This window comes from Schistocerca gregaria, chromosome 5 (genome assembly GCF_023897955.1).
Source record: "Schistocerca gregaria isolate iqSchGreg1 chromosome 5, iqSchGreg1.2, whole genome shotgun sequence".
NCBI lineage: Eukaryota > Metazoa > Arthropoda > Insecta > Orthoptera > Acrididae > Schistocerca > Schistocerca gregaria.
The window spans coordinates 353,490,397-353,507,378 of record NC_064924.1 but is presented as its reverse complement, the minus strand read 5'-3'; the positions used below and the strand labels follow the sequence as shown (position 1 = coordinate 353,507,378).

Genomic DNA, 16,982 nt, shown 5'->3' with positions numbered 1-16,982 from the left:
TGGGGGCCCCTGAAAGTTCTTAGAGAGTTTGGTGGAACAGGACAACCATAAACATGTCTGCCAAGCATGTCCTAAACATATTTGATGGGGTATAGGTTTGGTCTCAGCACTGGATACTACACTAATTCAAAGTCCAGGTTTTGCAACATGGGCCCTGGCATTACCATGCAAGAGGATGAATTGAGCAGCCAGCACAGGGTAGAACAAGATCTGCTCAGTTCATTGACTGGCAGTAAGGTGGCCATGGACAATGACAAGATCCATATGGCTGTCAATGATGATACCTCCCCCCATCATCACAGAACCTCGGCCAAATCTGTCATTTGGCAGGTACTGCTCTCTGTGGCATTTCCACACATGGCCATTCATATAGCGATATCTGAACTTGTCTGTCAAATAACACATTTTGCTAATGACAATGCTGACAGTTCACATGGGACTGGCACAACTGAAAGCAAGCTGTAATATGCTCTTGTGTCAAGTGAGGTACTCAAACAGGAAATCTGGATTGTAATGTCCTTTCTTGCAACCAGTTCCTTACAGTCTTATCAGACACAGAGGCTCCAGTGGCACTTCTGAGATCATCTTTCAGTGCTCTGTCAGTAACCTATGGTTACATTCTGCACATTTGTAAGACCCCAGCCCCCTCACAAACACAAACACAAACACACACACAGACACACACACACACACACACACACACACACACACACACACACACACACACACAAGTACAGATGTGAGCTAGCAAGCCCTACCCATCACCTTTTACGCAATATAGTAATAGAAATTCTTCTAAGGGACAGAGGAGTTGTCAAGGGAAACTTTCTCAGTGTTTTTTTCAAAAGAGAGACATAAGCATCTGCAGCAACACAATGGAAAGTCCATCTTTTTTGGATCCAACAGACTGCCCTGCTTTGCATGTGCTTGGTTGTTTGCAGTGTCCACAAATGACAACTGCCAATTGTGTACCTCGTTAGAGAACACTGGGACACAGATACTCACTTCCTTCTGCAGGGTCACTTGATACTATAATTCATAACACAGCCAACAGGAGACAAATGACTTTAGTTGTTGCATATATTGTAGTTCCTATGCTAGTATACAAAGCCAACAAGAAGTTGGAGGCATATCCCATAAAAAATGTAGAATTCGGCTTAGTAATTCTCTGGTATTCTGAACATGTGCTGTGATTTAGTAAGCACGCACATACTCAGTATGAAATAGTCTCATTATCACAGCATGGGGACACTGGCTAGTTGTAGGTGGCTTTTAATAAAAGCATTGGACTTGTTGAAGATGAGAAGTTGCAAACATTTCAAATTCTTTAAAGTGTGACATTAATATCTCCTAAACTACTTTTGATGTGATGCTAGTCATGTTTTGTAGTTTCATTTCTTTTCCTTGTTCATTTGGAGAAACTACTTCAATATGTACATGCCATCTTCAGTAAGGCCAACAATAACATCCTTAAAATTTCCACCTTAATATCTTTTGGTGAATTTTGGACAAATTTCAAATTTAAGTGCACTTCCTTGGCATTTTCTCTTTTGACAAAAAACTCACCTTAGGATTTAGGATAAATAATTTTGTCGGGAGGCCCATTGTAGTTTGTGCTCGTGTAAGAGCATGAATCACAACAGTCTTTCCACCTCCTGTTGGACCAACTATCATTGTTGAATGACGTGTCATCATTGTTTCATACAACTGTATCACTTTGTTCACCTGTAAATCATAAACACAACTTTCTATAGCAATGAAAGAAAAGAAATAATGAAAAAACAAAAACACCCTATGATCTTTTTCATTAGCCTCTAATTTCACAATTTTAGTGCACAAATCCTGTTGTAATAATAAGGAATAAAATAAATTCAGCCTTTGTATTCTTCATAATCCTTAGTGATACAGGGAGGTTAGTACACATGATATTTGGTCTATATCAAACAAAGAAAATAAAGAGTTCACTATTGTTGAATTTATTTGAAAATGTTGACTGTTATTTAATGTTGAGTAACAACTATTCTTTTCATAATATTGTTACACTCCGTCCTTGATTTTCCATTGTTTAGTATTCATTCATTTGTTTCCTGTTTTGTACGGAACCTGACATGAAGTAGAAATGTGATCCCTCAGGTTTTCTTGGCAGGAATGACTAATGGTGTACTTCAAGGTTGTCTGTAGAGTCATTGTTTCCATTTTATGCAGTATATATTTTGATATACAACCCAACTGTATTCTTCAGGTGCCACTGGCTTTGATGATATGTGTGCTTGCTATCTTTAACAAAACACAGTCCTTGAATGTTACTGATGAGTTAATTCAGGCCTCATTGCCATCTGATAGTGATAATTATAATTTTGCCACCAATCAAATACCTATGTGTCGTTGATGAGTTCACAGTGGATTTCCTGCCCCATATGTCAATAGTGTTATGTAGTTATGGCTGCTAAATTGTGTTTGTGTACTCTGTCGTTGTGATCTCATTTTGCTGTATTCAACATTGCTTTACGTTCTACTTGTAATCATGTTTGGAATCACAATGCTTTTATCAACAGCTATTCCACTGAAGAGGAGACTGTAGAGATACGAAGAGTGACAGTGCTGATGAATTATTTTATGTTGATGTGGTAACTGCTGCACATGCTCAAAGCAACTGCCCTAAGCCATCTATGTCAACATGTGTAAGATTATACTCTTACATTTCAACAAGAGATGAAACTGATACTTTAGCTGACTCCAAAGAGTCTGAAAATTATAATGAATGCTTAGCGAGAAACCACAGTTTAGAGACATATTTACTGAGAAGAAAGCAGTTCTGTCAACTTAATCAAGAATGTGACGATTCGCCTTTGTGGCACGAATGTAAACTCAACTTATCCAAGCTTTCTGACATATTTCATGTTATTTTTCGCAGAAGATGCTGTGCTGACACACAGAGAATGTTTGAAGTGCTTTTATATCTGTTTCATATGTGAAGAACACAAAAGTAAAATTCCAGCATGCATAGCATCAGATAAATAAATACAACAAAATATCAACTACTTATAGTATCAACTATACATTTACCAACAAAACATGATTATCAACTTTGATTCCTAGTTGCCTTGAAGATTTCATTGCACATTTGCACACACAACATAGCATTTTCATACATTTCTATAAGCTGTTCAGGCTTATACTCACCTTGTGTTTTGTGGATTTCTATGGATGAATTATCGTGGCAGAACATACACAGGAAAGGATGAATGTTGTAGATTATGTATGACTGATTCTGAAAGTTATATTACATGTATGAAATATTACTAATTACATAACAGAGAACTATGTCATCCATTTCCATGTGCAAGACATTATCAGAAGACTAAAAAGAGCATTGCCAAATTTTCTGCAGGCCACATTATTACAGACAGGCTATCTCTCCTATTCTAGTCATCAAGCAGTGAATGACTCTAGCAAAAAAACCATTTGTGAAGCTACAAAACAAGCCTCATAATACAATGATAGAGAAGTTAGAAAGATTTTCATATGACTCCCAACAAACACCAACTTATCATTTATGGCTTTCATCCTCCACACACAATGAAACAGTATAACCTGCACAGGAACAGAAGAACTATTGAAGGAAACGTCACCTTTAAATAGCTGTGGATTAATATCAACTGTTGATTCACAGACAAGCCTCAAGTCAGAAATTAAATGCTACATTTACAATAATATTCGTCTTGGCAATGAAAAATTTTAGTGTGACAGTGAAAGTTATCACAAAGAGTACTCCAGAAATTATCAGCACATGACAAGGCAGTCTGCTTGGGTAACATTGGACCAGGTAGAAGCACAGAGGAAGGCCAATTTGTGCAGAAAGTATGCAACAATGAAGCAGCTCTCAATTCAGCATGTAGCAAGCACTTCTGTAGCAACCACAGGGCTAATTAATATATAGAAAAAGTAACAGTTTTTATAAATAGCTCTTTGAACAGGCTACTGTAGGTCATTCATGAAATCATATCATGAAGTGCATGCCAATGCTTGTTTGTGTGCATGCACTTGGAGGGCTTCTGGGGAGCTTAGTATTTCGATTGCTGATTTATAGGTTTTTGAAATGCAGCAATATATAAAGTCATTCACACACATTTCTGTTAATGTATGGTGTTGCTTATCATACTAGTTCTTGTACAATGTGTATAACATAAAATTAAAAAATTCCCAAATAAAAAGATTTTGCATATTAAAAAAACACAAGACCTGCTCTGGCAGAACAATATATCGTTGCTCCTGTAGAACTTGCTTGACTGCTGCCCCAAACTCTGGATACTCAACTCGTGGAACTTTGTGGGCATCAATACCACGGAACAGGTCATCAATCAGTCCAAGAAATAATGGTACATCATCAAATACAAATTTTGGTAAGTTCATATCCCTAGATAAGAAAGCGAATATAAACTTGGAGTCACACATGTCATAATCACAGATTATAGTAAATTCTGTGTTGTACTGCACGGAAAATACTTGGCCCATAAACTTGAGCATTTTCAGTTCAAAACATAATCAGATAATGCATGTGTCAGAGAGAGAGAGAGAGAGAGAGAGAGAGAGAGAGAGAGAGAGGGAAGATGACAGAAAGAGAGAAGAAAAAGAAAACAGTTTGATAGACATGCATTCAATACTTTTTTTCTTTTCTTTTTTTACCTTAAAGCACGCATCAACACAACATCTTCTTCTAATTCAGGTGACCCTCTTTTGAGTTCTCCAGCCATAACAAGCACAGATTTGAGAGCACGTAGTCCAAAATCATAGTGGAACTGCTTTGACAACTGTTCACGAGCCAATTTATACAAAACAGTCATCTTCTTTGCCAAAACCTTCAAAGAATGTATCAGAGATTGACTTTATGAGAAATTATTTGTAGATGAAAATTCTAAAAAAAACATGTTGTTTTACATCAATGAGCAGTTTAATGCAAGCTACATCTATGTCTACATTTACATGTACCTATACACTCTGCAACTCACTGTGAAGTGCATAGCAGAGGGTACTTAGTATTGTACCACATACTAGTGTTTCTTCCAAGTCAATCTTGGTACAGAGTACGAAAAGAATGACTGTTTACATGCCTCCACATATGCTATAATTAGGCTAATTTCATCTTCACAGTGTTTACACCAGTGGCACATAAAAGTGGGGGGCTGATGTATTACTAGATTCTCTACTTAATATTGGAACTTTATAAGAACTCTTTCATGGGATAATTGGCATCTGTCTTCAAATGTCGCCCAATTTAGGTTTTCCAACATTTCTGTGATGCTCCCTCACAAAAGAAACAAACCTGTGACCATTCATTCTCTCTTTCTCTGGATACATTCAATCTGACAGAACTGCTTTTTCTCATAGAAAACTACATTTCTGTGTTTTGTGAAGAACATTATTTTACATTTCTGTTGCTTGAAAGGAAGTTGCCAATCTTTGCACTACATTGGACTCTTGTCAAGATCCGACTGGATACCTGCGCAGCTTTTCTCAAATAGTACTTCATGACAGTCAACTGCATCAGCTGCTAAAACTGTGACCTTGCTATTAATGTATTGTATCAAGTTCGTAATATGCAACATGAACAGCAACAATTCCCACGCATTTTATCAAGACAATCCTGAAGTTACTTCTACTAGTGTTGATGACTCTTCATGCAAGATAAAATGCTGTGTCATCCTCACCAATAAACCCTAAATTCATTTCAAATACTGTTTAACATTCCATATAATCATAGTTTTGTTAATAAATAGTAGTGTCGTACAAAATCAAATGCTTTTCAGAAGTCAAGAAATATTTAATCAGCTGATAGTCTTGATCAGTGGTTTTCAGTTGATGTGAGTACAGTGTGAGTAGTGTGTCTCATGAATGATGTTTTCAGAATCCATGCTAGTTGGCATAGAGGTTGTTCTGTTTGAGATGCCTATTCATGTTTGAGCTTAGAACATGTTATATGATTCTACAATAGACAGTAATCAATGAGACTGGATGGTTATTTTGTGGATCACCTCTACTACTGTTCCTGCTGACTTTGGGACTATGCTTCCTTCCACCAAACTGCAGATTTTTTTGTTTGAGAGATGTCTGGTGTATTATGGCTAAAATAGGAACAAATTCAAATGTAAATTATGTATAGAATCTGGCAGGAATTCCATTAGGACCATGAGACTTGTTAGATTTCAGCAATCTCAGCTTTTTAACAATACTATTGACACTAACATTCATGTCACTCATCTTCACAGTGGTGTGAGAATTAAATTGGAGTAGTACTTCTGCATCTTCTTTTGCAAAGGAATATCTGAAAAAAGAGTTCAGGGTATTTACCATTGCTTTGGTACCCCCAGTTTCAGTTCCTCTGTCATTCACCAGTGCATGGACATTACTTTTAGTGCCAGAGAAGACCTTCAAATATGACCAAAATTTCATTGTGTTTTGTGAGAAATCTTTCAATATGATTTTACTATGGCAGTTATTGAAGACGACAGCCATTGCTCATTTGATGGCCACATATCTTTCTATCTATATAAGTAAGCTTTGTTTTACATCCATAACACAGCAGTAACTGTTTCTTTAGAAGTTTCTTCACAGATACAATTATCCGTCTATTGTGTTGTCAACCACTCTTTCAAACCAGTGCCACAGATCCTCTACATGCCTCTCTCCAAGGTAAATGTTTTGACTTCCTCTTTGCTTTTTATCCAGTTTACTGACCAAGTGGATCTTTTTACTCATTTCCGTTGCCCTTCATACTTCAGTAATCACTACTGTTAGAACAACTTCATGGTTACTACCAGACATCATTACAGGGGTCAGGTCTATTTTTCACCATTAGATCAATTATATTCCAATGTGTGAGGCCCTCTGGGCTATTCATTCCCAGTAATTTTCAGAGAAAGCATTTAATATCATTTCACTGAATGTCATGTGAGAGTCATCAACAGATCTGGATTAACTAAAGATTTATTCTCAAAAAGTGCATTGTGAACCTTAATGTTCATGTTGCATATTAACAACATGGAAGGTAATATTAATACTAACCCCAGATGTTCTGTCACTGAAAAAGTATCTATAGTGAAACATTGCCAGAAAAAAGCTGTATATAACATGTTGCATATTAACAACATGGAAGGTAATAGTAATACTAACACCAGATGTTCTGTCACTGAAACAGTATCTATAGTGAAACGTTGCCTGAAAAAAGCTGTATATAACTCAATCAGATCTCAATAAATCTTTAAAGTAGTGAAAAGATTAGTAACTTGCTCTACTCATTTAAAAATATAAAAACACTCATTTCACAAAGTATAAAAACAAATCACCACAACATCAATGAGTAATAATTAAAATCAGACAACTCATGCAAATTGGTGGGTATAACAGTCCATATGGTTATTAAATGGAATGTAGCAGGAGAAGGCTTACAAAGCACTCATGCAATCTATCCAAGAACATTGTTCAAGTGTGTGGAACAAAACCAAGTAGGATTGTTAGGGTATATGTATACAGATCACAGCTGCAAAATACTAACGCGAATTCTTTACAGACGAATGGAAAAACTAGTAGAATCCGACCTCGGGGAAGATCAGTTTGGATTCCGTAGAAATGTTGGAACACGTGAGGCAATACTGACCCTACGACTTATCTTAGAAGCTAGATTAAGGAAGGGCAAACCTATGTTTCTAGCATTTGTAGACTTAGAGAAAGCTTTTGACAATGTTGACTGGAGTACTCTCTTTCAAATTCTGAAGGTAAAATATAGGGAACGAAAGGCTATTTACAATTTGTACAGAAACCAGATGGCTGTTATAAGAGTTGAGGGACATGAAAGGGAAGCAGTGGTTGGGAAGGGAGTGAGACAGGGTTGTAGCGTTTCCCTGATGTTATTCAATCTGTATATTGAGCAAGCAGTGAAGGAAACAAAAGAAAAGTTCGGAGTAGGTATTAAAATCCATGGTGAAGAAATAAAAACATTGAGGTTCGCCGATGACATTGTAATTCTGTCAGAGACAGCAAAGGACTTGGAAGAGCAGTTGAACGGAATGGATAGTGTCTTGAAAGGAGGATATAAGATGAACATCAACAAAAGCAAAACGAGGATAATGGAATGTAGTCGAATTAAGTCAGGTGATGTTGAGGGTATTAGATTAGGAAATGAGACACTTAAAGCAGTAAAGGAGTTTTGCTATTTGGGGAGCAAAATAACTGATGATGGTCGAAGTAGAGAGGATATAAAATGTAGACTGGCAATGGCAAGGAAAGCGTTTCTGAAGAAGAGAAATTTGATAACATCGAGTATAGATTTAAGTGTCAGGAAGTCGTTTCTGAAAGTATTTGTATGGAGTGTAGCCATTTATGAAAGTGAAACATGGATGATAAATAGTTTGGACAAGAAGAGAATAGAAGCTTTCGAAATGTGGTGCTACAGAAGAATGCTGAAGATTAGATGGGTAGATCGCATAACTAATGAGGAAGTATTGAATAGGATTGGGGAGAAGAGAAGTTTGTGGCACAACGTGACCAGAAGAAGGGATTGGTTGGTAGGACATGTTCTGAGGCATCAAGGGATCACCAATTTAGTATTGGAGGGCAGCGTGGAGGATAAAAATCATAGAGGGAGACCAAGAGATGACTACACTACGCAGATTCAGAAGGATGTAGGTTGCAGTGGGTACTGGGAGATGAAGAGGCTTGCACAGGATAGAGTAGCACGGAGAGCTGCATCAAACCAGTCTCAGGACTGAAGACCACAACAACAACAACAGCATGTACACAGAAGGGCAGTTTGCTTGAACCAAGGGAGAGCATCACAGAGATTCTTGAAACCTGAACTGACATATGCTTGAAGATAAATCAGGCTTCAACACATGTTGACCCTCACTTAAATTTCACTTCTTCTTCTAATATTTCAGCTGTATATTGTCCAGCCATCGTCAGAGTGAGCTGATGTGACTGATGCTCCAGAACTTTCCTTGTCCTTTTAAACCTGCGGACTGCACCACTGCGCATACAGCCACAGATACACAAGGTACCAGAGACATTGATCAGCAGCAAAGAGGTATAACATATGCATGGAATTAGATCTATGGTTGCGAGTTTGATCCACATGATGATATCAATGTATCACTGCAAGCTGCATCATCACAGCACCTTTTGTGCATTTCGTACAGAAAGTACCAGATTCCATGATTTTTGCAAGCTGAAGCCACTATCTCTATTAATTAAAGTTGTTGCTAACTGAATTTCAATTGCTTCTTCCTCTAGCTGCCACCATCCTTCACAGACAATGAGTGTACTCAGAACTCTGATACACAGAGCACACATCATTGCTGATCAGAGCAGTCTGGAGGACGAGTGTCTACACTTGAGAAAAGCTTTTTGAAGCCAACAGGTAGTCTCTACAGCAGGTACATAAGGCACTACAAATGAAACCAACAGTGGACATAAAGAATGCAGAAGGAGACACAGAAAGTTTTAAATCCATATCTTTTCTGCTGTATGAGGGAAGCCTATAATCAAAAATGACATGTACAGTCTGTGACAGATCACAGAGCATCACAGGTACACCTGGCACTTACAAGCCAATAAATCGGGAGTGGCAGAAAACAGTATTGACACTAGGCACTCTATGGTGTATGATAATGTCAAAATTTTAGCCTCAACTTCATCTGTCTGGGACTCAGTATTGAAGGAAGCAATTGAAATTTGTTTGGCAATAAATTTAATTAATAGAGATAGCAAATTCAGCTTGGACAAATCATAGACTCCAGCACTTTCTGTAGTAAACACACAAAGATGTCACGACAGTGCAGCTCACAGTGATACATTCATATCACAGTGTGGACTGACCGTGCAGCCATAAATCTAATTCTATGTATATGTTATACCATTTTGCCATCAATCAACATCTCTGGTGCCTTGTGTATCTGTGGCCACATGGGTAGTGGTGTGGTCCATGGGTTTGGATGGAAAGAAGAAGTGCTGGGGCATCAGACACCTCAGCTCACTCTGAAGATGGCTGGATGGTATACAACCAAAATATTAGAATAAGAAATGAAATTTATGTGGTTGCACACCCAAAATTTTATGGCAGTTTCCCCTTACTTTGCCCTGTCACTCCCTCCCAATCCATGTCTTCACATCATGCACCGCACCTTACCTCAGAGGCTCTAGTACCCACATGTAACATGTCTATCCCATGCACCTTGTGAAGGTGCAATGCCATTTCATCAAATAGACAACAGTTTGGGTGGCATTAGTATCCTCAAGACCTTTTGTGATTGAGCAAATGTGATTGGTTAAAATTATGATTCACCAAAAATGAAGGCAGTGGTTATTAGTCAAAATATTAGTATGATTCTGGTGTTGGTTGGTCATATCTTTTTTGTATTTGAGATACTTCTGGAGCATTGTGCAGTTATGCAAGTTCTCCATTGCTTCCATCATCACCAGTATTTCCTTTCACTTTGTAGTCAGAGTTTTATTCTGTGAAGATTTTCTGGTATTTGCAGATGCCTGTCCATCTTGCTCCAGTGTCAAACACAAGGAAATTTTAACCAAGAGAGGACCTGCTCACAAGTAATGATACTGCTTTTGAACTGGAAGGATATACAATTGCTGTCAACCAAGGCTAAACATACAACCTGACACCATAATTATAAATCAGTTGCAATATGACAAGATGAATATAATAAATTTTATAGCACCAGTTTTGCAAGCAGCAACTGCTATAAATGAAAAATATTTGTAAATTGCTTGAAATAGGAACTTGAAGAAACCATGAGAAAATTTAATTGTGAACAGTCAGTCACAGTAAAGGTATGACATTGCCAGTAGCAGTTTTAACACTTGTACAGTGTTACATTACTATTTTGTAATGTCATCATTGCATCAAATAGTAAATAGTGTTATTATTTAACAAGAATTTTGGGTGTATTTTCATCAACTGCAATTAACTTAACACAAAATATGAGCAATTTGAGCTTGACAACACCAGTAAATAAGTGGTTATCAATTACATCAACAAAAGTAAACAAGCCATCACCACAGCGTATAAGGATAATTATTTGATATTAAATAACCTGGTATCATTCAACAGCTGCTAACAGAGAGAGTTAGTACCAACAAATTTGTTTTGCACATTTGTTTTGCATGATAACACCAAAACAGACTTTTATTAAGATTTGCTGACTTCGAGTACATCTGCCTGCCACCAATGTCAACGAGCATCTCACTAACAGTTGGCGATGTTTCATGAGTTCTAGCAGCTCATACCACAAGATCACACAGCAGCAGCATCTGAGATTGCAGTGTGAGACAGCGTCCTTAGCAGATGTGACAACCAAGATAATTCACATCAGGCTCCCCTGTGGGACAGTTACATTGCATTGTGAACAGTAACATGTAGTATATTGCTTTGTGTTATCTGACTAGCTAGATTTTTAGTAGACAATTGATTTAGAAAGTTTACGAAAATTGTAACATATATTAGCTAATAATAAGTATAAATAATTTTACATTACATTTAAGTCTTGATCCTCTATACTCTCCATACTAGAGTGCAAGACCCAAACTTTCCAGGCCGATAGGGTGAAGCTCATGAGGTCTGTTTTTAGAATCAATGGTTATCACTACTCTCTGACCCATCATTGAAGTATTTCACCACGGATGGAGCCCAAGGTGAGGGAGAGGAGAATATGTGCCTTTGGGCTGTCATCTTTTTCTTCCGCACTCGTAATCTTAACTTTCTTTCTTACATCCCATACAAGCAGCACTGATACATCATTCCCTCTGTCCACTATTCAGTAGTTCTGTCATGAGTGCCTTTCTTTTTTTCCATTTACCTTAACTCATTTTCACAGTATTGTATAAGGTAGTGGTGAACTAGAAAGCTTCTGACAGTGTCAGTGTAGAGTATAATATGTGTAAGTTAATGTACAGATAAATATATCTTACATTTACACATTATTGAGTCAGCAAGTTCACCAGCATTCATAATTAAGAGAAAGAATCAACCTCTTTATTAATCAACAACCACTGCATAATTATCTGTGATGACATAAACATTGCAATAAATATTTCTGGCTCTCTTCCGCATCAAGGGCTTGCTTCCATGCACTGCTAAGATCATGTTCAAAGAGATTTTGGGATTGCAGCCAGTTGTCATAAACGCCACTACACCATATTTTCACTGGACACCTGCCAATCATCTTCAGAAGAGCCATCAAAGAGCGATGAAGACATTCTCCACTCCACCTTATATACTGTGCAGAGAGTATTGCTGTGCATGTTTCAGTGTCACAGTGACAAAAGGACCACATGACCCTTGCTGGTGGAAGTGCAACAGCCCAGCTCTCTTCAGCACTGATGCTTACTGCAGTCACTGTCATCTTTGTCAGGAACAAATCAGGGATGATTGGATTCCACACATTATCCAGCTGGTAGCTGCTGCCCTTCTTCATTAGATTTTGTGCAATGTGTATTTCACTGGATTCACTGGATTCTTTTAGGGGATTGCACATGGCGGCCACTGAGTGACGCGCGTTTCTTCGGCTCGCGAGTTTTTCCGCTCACTGAAGGTGTTACAGAGAAGTGCGACAGTCCACAACGTGTGCATCTGACTAAACAAGTGTTACTTGCCGTGGTGTATTGTTCTCCGTCGATTACCACAAGTGATAAGTGATAAGTGAGTGAAAAATGGGAAGAGCACGAGTAAGCGGCAGCAGGCGAGGCTACAGGGGCGCAGGCAGCGCGGGCGCCCGGTCTCCGGCGGCAGGTGAGGCCCCGCTTCCCGACATCGGGGAGCTCGTCCGGTCCCAGGTGAGTGCGGCGCTGCACAGCAAAGACACGCTAGACGTAATCGTCCAATCCATCACGGACTCTGTGACGGCCGCGGTCATGGACAAACTGCAAGAGTCTGTCGGGCGCAACAGCACCGAAATCCAGTCTCTTAGAAAGTCCTTGGCCGCGCAAGAGAAAAAAGCCGCCGAGCTAGAAGCTAAACTGTCTCTTGCCACCGATGAAATTGAGCAGTATCAGCGAAGGAACAGCTTGCGCTTGTTCGGGGTAGCTGAAAACGATCGCGAAAACACCGACGACCTGGCCATTAGCCTCGTGCGTGAGAAACTTGGCGTGCAGATCGACGTGGCCGATATTGACAGAAGCCATCGTGTTGGGCGCAGGATACCAGGCGCCACGAAACCCAGGCCTATAATAATTAAATTTGTGTCGTACCGGAAAAGAGCTGAAGTGTTTGCTCAGAAAAGAAAACTCGCCAAGAGTGGGGTTACCCTGAGGGAAGATCTGACGCGCGAAAGACTAAAAGTTTTGAACGCTGCGATCACACAGTTCGGCCTTCAAAATGTATGGACCCAGGACGGCAGGATCGTAGTCAAGACGGAAGGAGGGAGGAAAACGGTGACGAACATGTTTGAACTGAAAGACTGAGCGAAATCTCGCGAGACACAAAGTCTCATATTGTAATCTGTCTAATATAAGTTAATTTTTATTCTTTCTTTTCATGTTTTAGCTTAAATATAGCTCCGTTATTTCTATAAGTACCATAAGTACTCTATTTAAAATCAGTCAATTATTTCACATAAATATTGTTTCTTTATTTGTCTATCATAAGTGCTCATGTATACTCATATTGTCAGTTAAATGGGAATTAACATTCTCCATTAACAGGAATCTGCTTACAACCGCCTTTCTATATCTGTTATTTTCATCTTCGCCACTACCACTACTACTACTATTATCTTTTTCGTAACCACTACTGCCACTTTCCATCTTTCTTTTCGCTCCCTTCTCCGATACTTCCAGCGTGTTTTTCACCTTTAGTTCACAGACGCTTGAGTCAGTCACGACCTTGGACACCTGTAAACATGTCTTCCCCCGCGAAATCCAGCTTTTGTCCCTCTTCCGGCCAGCAGGTAAACGGAGCGCGCTCGGTCCTACAGGCGGCCACAATGGGACGGACCGGTTCCGGCGGCGGGCTCTTTGTGGCCCACGCGAACGCGCAGTCGCTAACGGCTCACTTCGACGAGTTCTGTGACCTGTTCTGCCAATCGCTGTTCCACATTATCCTCGTCTCTGAAACTTGGTTGAAACCAAACATTTCTTCCGACGCTATCCGAATCGCTGGTTACTCTCTCCTAAGGGCAGATCGTGAAACACGACGCGGGGGTGGTGTGGGTGCCTATGTTCGCTCTGATCTGACACCTACTGTACTATGCACATCGGATGCAAAGGGCGAAGGAGAAGCAGAGTTCTTGTTTTTCGAAATAAATACATCAAATCAGAAACTGCTAATTGGAGTAATCTATAAACCTCCAAACGTCGGTGCCATGTCCTCCTTTCAGTCTGCCCTGTCCTCACTCGTGACACAGTATGAACACATAATCATTATGGGCGACACAAACATCGACTTACAGTTAAAATCTCCCTCTGCTGAAAAACTAAGGCGACTGTTCCACTCCAATGATATGAGTTTAACACCGCTGGACCCAACTCACCACACGTCACACAGCCACACACTCATAGATATAATAGCAACAAAGCGACCAGATAAAATAATCCGCGCCAATCAGACATCCGCTCCGGGACTCTCTGCTCATGACGTGATATTCTTAAATTACTCAGTGCATACTACCAAAGAAAAATCTCACCTGGTAACCTACAGAAACTTAAAAAATGTTAACCATGACGCTCTTCAAAAGGATTGCTCAGACATCCCTTGGCATGATATAAGCAATGAACCGACTTTAGACGGAAAAATTCGGCAATTATGTAGCAAAATTATTGCACTGTATGATAAACATGCTCCTCAACGCACTGTCAAGGTAAAGAGAGCTCCTGCTCCATGGCTCACCACTGCATTACGCCAGTTAATGAATAAACGTGATGCTGCACACAGGGCCTTCAAGCGTAACCCAACTCCCGAGGCGTACGAAGCTTATAGGAAACTCCGAAACAGAACGAAGCAAAGCGTGAGAAATGCCAAAATCAGACATGCCCGCTCTGTCGTATGCGGCATATCAAAACCTGCTGCACTGTGGAAAAAGCTGCGCAGTTTCGGTATAGGGAAGCGAAGATATGACGCTGTTTATCAAGCGTCTGCAGAAGAATTAAACGATTTCTTCTCAACAGCTGTAATCTGCCACGCAGCGACAAATTACCAGCCCCAAGATATCAATCTCTTGAGAGACAAGTTTTTCCTAAAACATGTCACTACCGGCACAGTACACAAGGCAATTATGAGAATCTCTTCCGAGGCAGTAGGAAATGATGGAGTGAGCATTGGCATGATTAAAAACGTCGTAGCCACTATTATTCCAATTATCACAGACATCTTCAACCTGTCTCTTGTCAGTAGTATATATCCTACTGAGTGGAAGCAAAGTTTAATCCAGCCTATACCCAAGACTGACAACCCTAAGTCGCCAGGTGACTACAGGCCGATCAGCATACTACCTGCAATATCTAAAGCCCTAGAATACATCGTCCATGAACAGCTGACGGATTACCTCAAAACTCATAACATCCATGACGAATATCAGTCAGGCTTTCGAAAGCACCATAGTACAGCAACTGCATTAATCAAAGTAACTGATGACATTAAACATGCTATGGACAGACGTGAAGCTACTATCCTAACACTGCTTGACTTTAGCAAGGCTTTTGACACAGTTGACTTCGATATATTACTAATTAAAATGAAACAGCTGAATTTCTCAAACAGCGCAATACACTGGTTCGACAGCTACCTCAAAAACAGAAGTCAACAAGTCATTTGTGGGTCGGAAAAGTCATCATGGAAAAGCGTGCGCTCTGGAGTTCCCCAAGGCTCCGTCCTTGGTCCACTACTCTTCTCACTGTATATTAATGATATTTCTTCAGTGATTCACTCCTGCAGCTACCATCTATATGCTGACGACATCCAACTGTACATAAGTGCAAGCCCCAAAAACATTGCTGGCGCAGTAGCGAGTATGAACGCAGATCTTTGCTCTGTTTCTCGATGGGCACAGAACCTAGGTCTGAAACTAAACCCCAAGAAATCCCAGGTCACACTTATATCTCATCCAAAGTTAATCAGCCGGTACTTTCGCGAAACGGTCCCTAAAATACTCCTCAATGGTACCCAACTACCATACCAAAAAACAGTAAAAGACCTTGGAATAATCTTGGATGAACACCTAAACTGGGAAGAACAAACAGTCACAGCTTGCCGGAAATCGCTCTCCTCCCTACATGCAATTCAAAAATTTAGAAAAATATTTCCAACCCATGTTAAACAAAAATTAGTCCAAACACTAGTCTTGCCTAATCTTTACTACTGCGATGTAGTTCAACACGGCACGAATAGTGAAAATTCTAGATGCCTCGAGCTAGTGATGAATGCTTGCGTCAGATACGTGTGCAATATTCGGTTGTATGATCATATCAGTCCTTCATACTCCCAGCTAGGATGGATACGCCCACATAAGGCACGCGATCTCCACACGATGTGCTTACTTCATCGATTTCTTAGCCACTGGTGCCCTCAATACTTATCTTCTCACATTAAACATCTATCATCATTCCACAATCGCAATACCAGATCGGATACGTCTATCATCTTGGCTGTACCTTTACATAACACAAAATCTTTCTCCGTGTCATTCTCCATCTCAGCCATACGACTATGGAACGCACTCCCCTGTGATCTGCGTCTTATCCAGAACTACTCAACATTCAAGAGGGAACTCAAAACTTACATATTAGGGACGGTATAGCCACCATTGTTGTGCCCCTAACATCTCTTTCTTTCTTCTCTCCATCACAGCTTCGAATTTTACCATTCTTTTTCTCTTCCTCAAACCTATCTACCTCTTATATATCTCTTTCACCCCATTCTATCGTCTTATGTCTCTGCTCGATGAGAATAACTCACAAGCTGCAAGAATATAACGAGAAAATTC

General features: G+C 39.7%; 1 protein-coding gene across 1 annotated transcript in view; it reads right to left on the bottom strand.

The window, feature by feature from the left end:
* The window catches only part of LOC126273341 (dynein axonemal heavy chain 10), a 1,458,287-nt gene that overhangs the window by 562,483 nt on the left and 878,822 nt on the right, over positions 1–16,982 (bottom strand). Inside the window, exons 113-115 of the mRNA XM_049976887.1 lie at positions 4,687–4,859; positions 4,243–4,417; positions 1,567–1,725 (exon numbers count right to left, since the gene is read on the bottom strand). Of these exons, the coding sequence (XP_049832844.1) occupies positions 1,567–1,725; positions 4,243–4,417; positions 4,687–4,859 (507 nt within the window). The remainder of the gene's footprint in view (positions 1–1,566; positions 1,726–4,242; positions 4,418–4,686; positions 4,860–16,982) is intronic.